General features: G+C 33.1%; 1 protein-coding gene across 1 annotated transcript; it reads left to right on the top strand.

Moving 5' to 3' along the window:
• Positions 1–1,526: 1,526 nt before the first annotated feature.
• On the top strand, positions 1,527–7,390 carry LOC132702752 (tetraspanin-33-like). Its single transcript, XM_060671487.1, has 6 exons — positions 1,527–1,901; positions 1,955–2,158; positions 2,212–2,385; positions 2,438–2,617; positions 4,514–4,689; positions 6,330–7,390. The coding sequence occupies exons 1-6, from the start codon at positions 1,791–1,793 to the stop codon at positions 6,388–6,390; spliced, it is 906 nt and encodes a 301-aa protein (XP_060527470.1). The 5' UTR covers positions 1,527–1,790; the 3' UTR covers positions 6,391–7,390.
• Positions 7,391–7,428: the final 38 nt, after the last annotated feature.

Below are 7,428 nucleotides of genomic sequence, written 5' to 3'. Positions count from 1 at the left end.
AGTTGTTTTCTTGTTTAGTAGCCACTAATGGAACCAATTTCTTATTTTGCGATATGGTTTGTTTTTAAATTAAATAGGTAACATAGGTATGGAAGTATAGAATATGCTGATAATAGAGACATTTTTTAAAAGAATTTCGAAAAAATTTGTAAATGCACATGTGCGTGTTCTTTCAAGCCTCAACATGACTAACACCTTGCGACATTCATGACGTTGAGGGTGTCAGTTTGATCAGTGCGTTCGGCGTTTTTTTTTTCAAAATATCCCCAATTCTCATTAAATTTGCAGGAAAAAAAGTCAACTCCGTTGAAATCACTTTTTAATAACAACAGATTTTTTTAGGTATTTTTTTAAAGTAACTTTCTCACAGTTCAATCCACTCAGTTTTGAAGACTGACACACATATATTTTGGGTCCACTATTGGTAGATCAAAAATTAACTGAAGATCAGTATTTGCATATCCTATGTGAGGGCAGAAACTATTGTTTGAACAGCCAACATCCCAGACTTGACATTGATGGATTTCTTGGGGCCACAAAAAAATGCACATTACTCATTGTGATAATGCCGTGGAACTTCGGCAAATAAAATATGTTGAACAAAGAATTTAATTTATTTTTGTTTGTTGCAAATATGAAAATAATTCTTATTATCTTTCATTTGTCCCTAAATTGTTGCATAAAAATAAAAATCACCTATTTTGCCCTATATTTCGAAAACAAGTGGAATAAAAATTATAGTGTACTCTATAATTGTAATCAGAATGATGTAATGAATACCGATAAAATATTCAGGGTGTTTTGTTTTCATGTCATTTAGGAAAAAACTTGGCCGCTAACCCTAAAATTTACGATTTACAAGTCTTCTGCATTCCTAATGTGTCGGTTGGTGATAAATCGAATTCTATACCTACCTCTAGTAGCTATATGATTTTATCCACATAGCTGCTAGAGATATATAGAGGCCCTGCCTATGCCGATAATACAGGAACTTATGAAGCAACTACGAAAATTTTTTTGAGAAGGTCCATTCAACACAAGCATGTACGGGATTGAAAATCGCGTTTTTAACCAATGGCTTTGCCGCATTCAACAACCAACAAGGGCAGTGACAGATCGTCAATAAGCTTGGATACGGCATTATTTATACCAATAGGGGTGACCTAATTACTAATCAAGGTTGAAAGGTTGAGACATCATTGAATAATAAATGCACAACTAGGACACTTGCTGTTACATCTCTATTTAAAATTTAAAATTAAAGTCGCTGAACGATTGAATACATTCATCAATTCAGATCGCTTTTTTTGATGCACTCAATGAAAAAAACGAAAACTCGAAGGTGTGCGTTCATTGTTGTAAAAAGAAACGGGTCACTGAAATGGAATGCTGTTAGAAATTTGAGATAAAATATCTAAAAAAAGAAACTTCAACAAAATGTAATCTCCGAAAGATGTTGGCAACACGCGAGTGTCCCTAGTAAACATGCCCAAAGTTACGTAAAATGTATAGAAAAAGAAGAATTATAATTACCGCTGGAAATACCAATCACTCGTGTGCTGATGTTTGTTATGTTGTGATTCATTTGATTGATCTGTGTATGATTTTGGGGTGTTTTTATATTTGGCAATAATTTTTTTATACATAACAAATTTGCCTGCCAGTGGAACTTGTCACTCTCCCAATAGTGTTGGAATAACGTTTTCAAACGAAATATATGTAAAAAAGTTAATGAGAGGTTGACGTGACTGGCCTGCACAAGTTCTTTTGTTTTTACACTTTTACACAAAATGTCTTCACATCATCACAGGAGGGATTACAGAAGGCAGCCTTCAAGTAACTTCACTTACGTTAGCCCTTGTGTAAAATATTTAATTTTTATTCTTAATTTTATATTTTGGGTAAGTTAAACTGTAGGTGAAATATTATTGTACTGATTTTTTGCTATTTGTAGCTTTTTGGGGGTCTTCTGATAGGAATAGGCCTCTATGCATTTGTCGACAAATGGCAATTAACCGGCTGGGTAAAATTGGAAAATGTTTACGATGTTATACTCAATGTGTCGCTTGTAATGGTAATTATGGGAGGAGTTGTGTTTATAGTTAGTTTTGCAGGATGTGTAGGAGCTCTCAGAGAAAACACATGTTTGCTCAAGTTTGTAAGTTACTGTGGTTTGTGGTTTCATACTTAATCAGTTAAGTTTCTTTTTAGTACTCACTCTGTCTATTGATATTCTTTTTGTTAGAAATGGCAATAGCCATTGTAGGATTTGTATTTCCCCATTCCATGCAATCTATGCTGGAAGAGAATTTTACTGATAAAATCATCCACACTTACAGGGATGATCCTGATTTGCAAAATTTTATTGATTTCGCTCAACAAGAGGTGAAAAGCTCCTTTTAATATGTGCATAAAACTTTTAACTTATTATTTTTAGTTTCGTTGCTGTGGACTGAGTTCGGAAGGTTACATGGATTGGTCAAAAAACGAGTACTTCAATTGTAGTTCACCTAGCGTTGAACACTGTGGAGTGCCTTTCTCCTGTTGCATAAATGCCACAGATTTGAGCTCAAGATTGGTTAATATTATGTGTGGATATGGAGTCCAGACTTTGTCAGTAAGTCCAAAAAGCAATTAATTAAAAATTAATTCAATTTAAAAGTAGTATATAATTTGACTAAACTAATTACTAAAATTACTCTTATAAAAATACAGAAAATAAATAAAATTACAATAGTTGCACATTTAAGCTTTTAGATCTTGCATATTATATTTCCGAATTTAAATGAGATATAAGAGTTTTCGATAGATTTGAAACACCGATGTTATTTTGAAAAATTAAAAAACACCCGTTTGTCAGGGAGACAACTTTTTGAGTAAAAAACTGATTACCCCCTTTTATCCCCTGCTCGCAGGAGGACCGTTCAAATGAGTTAAACTGGATGGGATAAAAATATTAAATATCTAGCTCATTGAATCCGCTTTCCAAATAACAGTTGCAAGCAATTTAACATTTCTACAGAAGTAAGCTGTCACCTAAGTTTAACTTTAGTTTTATATGAAAGTATCGTATCTCGGGCTTATTAAAAAGCAAAATAGGGAGATGTAAGCCACTTTGATCTGAAGCAGATTTGGTTAAGCGGGAAAATTTAAAAAATATAGATTTTCAAATGCCAATATTTTGATAACATATTAAGCTCTTTTTATATAAGAATTTGCTGCTGGGGGCAAAGGGTAGAAGGAGGTGGAAAGTAGCCTCTCTAACAAACAAAATTTGTTTTTGAATTTTTTCAAAAAGTTCCTTCAATACTGCGACGCTCTTTCAATGGGCACCGTGTATAATTTTAAATTAAAATTTTATAAAGAATCCTGCAATGGAAAAATGTATAAGAAAATATCACTTAAGATAATACTGGCACCAATTTTATGCACAAAACAAACAAAAACTTATATTATTAAAGTTGTCGACATTTTATGAATTAGAAAGAATATATTTACTTGCTTTGAGTTGTTTGCTCGTTTTTTTTTCGTTTCGGTTTTCGTTTTTACTAAAAAAGAAATTATAACTATCATTGGACTTTTAAATTTCGGCTTGTAAGAGCAAAATTTGTTATGAAAATCCAATACTATTCTTAGAGGTTTTCGGTATATTCCGTATATTTTCCAATATTTTTACGTATTTATTTAAATAAAAAAAAAAGATAATGAAAAGTAAAATGAAAGAATTCAACGCTCAAAAAAAATTGATTTTGAGGAAGAAAATTTCTACTTTACGGGGTTTTATATACGTTTAATTATCCCAACTTTACTAAATAAAACGCTTGTGTACAATACAATATATTCGAGGGCAAATTACCCCGCAGCTGACATTTCTACGTTTTGCCACGGTTAACCGTTTTCGTCGATTAATAATTAGATTTAGTCAACTAAAAAACAAACCAAAACAAATATAAAAAAAATGGGATTATATCAGAAAACGACAGCTGGTGGCAAAGTAAGCAATCGCCCATAGCACTCCAAATTAATTAAAATGGGTTAAGCCATTTTGGAGATGTGGACATTTATTTAAGAAAATGTTTAAATACCCCCCACCACTTTCCTTGTAAAGTTAGACTAAACAGCATTAAACAAATTTGGATTTGTCTAAGCTATACAATTGTACACACTTTAACCATGGCTAATATTAGACATTTTTGTAGAAACGTAATTTTAAAATTCAAAATGACAATTGCGCTCCATGATGACCAATTTAACATGTTCTCTTCTCCAATTTTATCAAATATCTAGGAGCGTGCATTTCCTTATACCATACCATGCTGGGGCACTGAGTATATAACGTGTGAGTATAAAATTTACCACCTGAAGATCACTGGAGATACTTGGAATGTTGTGGCTGTATATAAGGACAATTCAATTTTTTATTAAAAAATCTCATTTAGTCAAGTTTTAACCGCCATAACTACAGTTAAATTTAGACGAAATGTATACATGGTTGGATGTTTATTTCTTCTAGGTGGCAGAGGCCAGCAAAAAGGTGTGGACATCGGGTTGCATAGAAATAGTTCGGTCTTGGGCCGAACGAAATTTGTATACTATAGCGGGGATAGCGTTGGGGGTGGCTCTCTCGCAACTGTTTGTAATATACCTGGCCAAAACTCTGGAAGGTCAGATAGATCTGCAAAAGTCTAGGTGGGGCAGTTGAAATATAGGGTATATATGTAAATATGACGCTCTCCCTTTTTAATATGTGTGCGTATATCGTTTTTTAACAAAAGCGAATTTTTTAATAATACACGTCTTTTAATTTAGCGGGAAGGGGGCAAAAATTGCATAATTGGAACTACACTCTAGACTGAGCCAAAAAAATTGACTATTTTGTTTTATGAAAAAAATACCGATAAAGTATATTTGCAGTGGTTTCTCTTCTAATTTCGGAAAATGGTCGTAAACTTTGCAATTTTTGAGTTCCTTGTCTCGTTTTAGCTGTAAATTGCCGTTTCACAGTCTTGAAAATTGAAATCGCACGAATTTTTTTACCTTTAGTGATATTGAACGATTTTAATAAGGACGTTGCGACTGCCAAATTTTTTTAAGGGGTATGACGTTAAAATGAGTGAAATATTTCTTAGTCGTTTGTAGTCTGCGTTCCGTTGTTGTTAATGTTGTCATTTTCTAATACTTATCGAGTTCTGGAGATTGAAAAAAGTTTATTTTTTGTGGTACATGCCACTCTTACACCTTTTTTTGTAACTTTCTGGAGTTAATGAGCTGCTGGGCCTACCAACCAACATCTCGCCAATTTCTGTCGCCTTGACCAATAGTATGTATAAGGACGACAGCCAACTAATTTTTTGAAACGGTAGTCCTTCAAATTGAAAAAAGTCGATTTTTCTGTGGTCCCTTGAACTACTCTTAGGATTTGGAATTTTTTTTGTGTTTTTGATATTAATGGGTGCTTGGAAGCCACCGTGTCGTTTTTTATGCCCAACAAACCGACATCTTGCCAATTTTTGTCGCTTTGACTAACAACAAAGACAACCGTCATATAACAATGACGCCCAACTAACAGTTTTTGTTTTATACTATTTTATAAAACTTGAGAATCTATCATTTGTTCTCAAAATTGTTGTACAGGTAAGCAGGTAAGCAAAATATTATAACTCAGAAGCTCTGAAAATTTTAATTGCCACCAAAAATATATGAAATAATTTTATATTTTACCCATTGTAAAATTGAAGCGCACTCGTTTTGAGCACTTTGAAACGCAATTTTTGAAAAAACCTGAACATGAAAATTACTTACTTACTTACTTGCTGGGGCACCCTGTATATCATATATTGCAATTGCAAAAAGCTTGATCCTTGTGGGATGCCGTTCTCTAATAGTGTAGATGTACAGCAAGTATCACCAACTCTGACCTTCTCTTAAAAAGAAGATTCTGAAATAACTCGAGATACTCAAATGCAGTTTACCAAACGTGTTCCACAATATAATATTCCAAACTGTTATAAAAGCTAAAGTTTCTTATAAACCTCTTACCTTACCTTAACTTGCCTTAAGCTGCCAAAATTGTTGGTTGGGTCAGGTATACTAAAATACAGCGCGATGTTTAAAATTAATTTTTCTTATCACATAATTGGTGACACATAAGTTGCACCATGGTAACTTCTATGCAAGATGTTGGTTAGTGTCTTTTGTTCTTTTGTTGTGCTACAATTAGGTATCAATGATGTACCAAATAAATCGTTCAATTTAAATTATCTTCTAAGCAAAATCTCGTTGCCAAGAATCTCATCAGGGCGATACAAACGTCGAATTTTCTATTTCAGCATAGCGACTTATAGTTATGTATCCTATAGTCCGTTTTCCGACCCGAGCCGTTATGACTGAACTATTTCGGGCAGTGTACAAAAATTGGAAATGTGTGATATTCCTTATTCGAGTTTTTTTTTTTTTATTATAACCGAATAACGATTGTACTACTTTAAGTCATTTATACAGGTTGTGTCTAAGAGGAAATTATAATCTAAAAAAATTATACACAAAATTGTTATATACATTACAATATATGTCTTCGATTCCATTGCTTTTTTTTTTGTAACTCCGGCGGATGCACATATACACTGTCATCACTGAAGTCTGCATCATACGGGAACATTTTTTTTAATGAGTTTTGCCAAATTTTGCTTTTACTTGTCAATACATAATAAATATCAAATATAGGTTTGGTTATCTAGAAAAATATCTAAAAACCTTATTGGAAAAGGTTGTTTCTTTTTCTGTTTTCTACAAATGTGCCAATTTTCAAAGAAAAAACGGAAATTGTTTTTTTCACGTTTTCTCAAAATAATTTTTTTGTTTGGTTAGCTTTGCTTAAAAATTACTCAATTTGTACTTGTACGCCTTCCCTCACCAATATGCAAGTTATCATTTGACTGTTAGTAATATTTCTAGGTCTTGTCTGTCCAAAACCGAGCTACAAAAATAAGGGTAGCAATGTTTGGTGGCTCCTAAATCGTGTCTCCCATTGTATTTTGAGCAAGGACTTACACAATACAGGTGTTGATGGTTTGTCCTCATGAGAACTAAAGAATATGCTCTTGTTAATGTTTCTTGTACTCAAGAGCAAACTGGATAAATATGTGGGCAGAGCTTTTGTTAGGGCAATCATGAGTGTTTATTGTGGGCCCTCGATTCCCTAAGATAAAAACTACCTCTCAGCCTTAATTTAATACCAGTGCGCTACTTGAGAAGGGCCCTTATATTTTAGGGATTTTCAATTAGAAGAGGAGGGAACTCAATTCATCTCCTAACCAACTGTCCAAATTTTAAAGGTTAAAGATTTTAAAGATTAAGAGTATTAGACTCTAAGAGAATTGAACGCTTCTAGGGAAAGAAGAGATTGCTAATGAAACTCCTGTAATTAAG

This window comes from Cylas formicarius, unplaced genomic scaffold, assembly GCF_029955315.1.
Source record: "Cylas formicarius isolate icCylForm1 unplaced genomic scaffold, icCylForm1.1 PGA_scaffold_6__28_contigs__length_40554024, whole genome shotgun sequence".
Taxonomy (NCBI): domain Eukaryota; kingdom Metazoa; phylum Arthropoda; class Insecta; order Coleoptera; family Brentidae; genus Cylas; species Cylas formicarius.
This window is presented reverse-complemented; position numbering and strand designations above follow the sequence as displayed.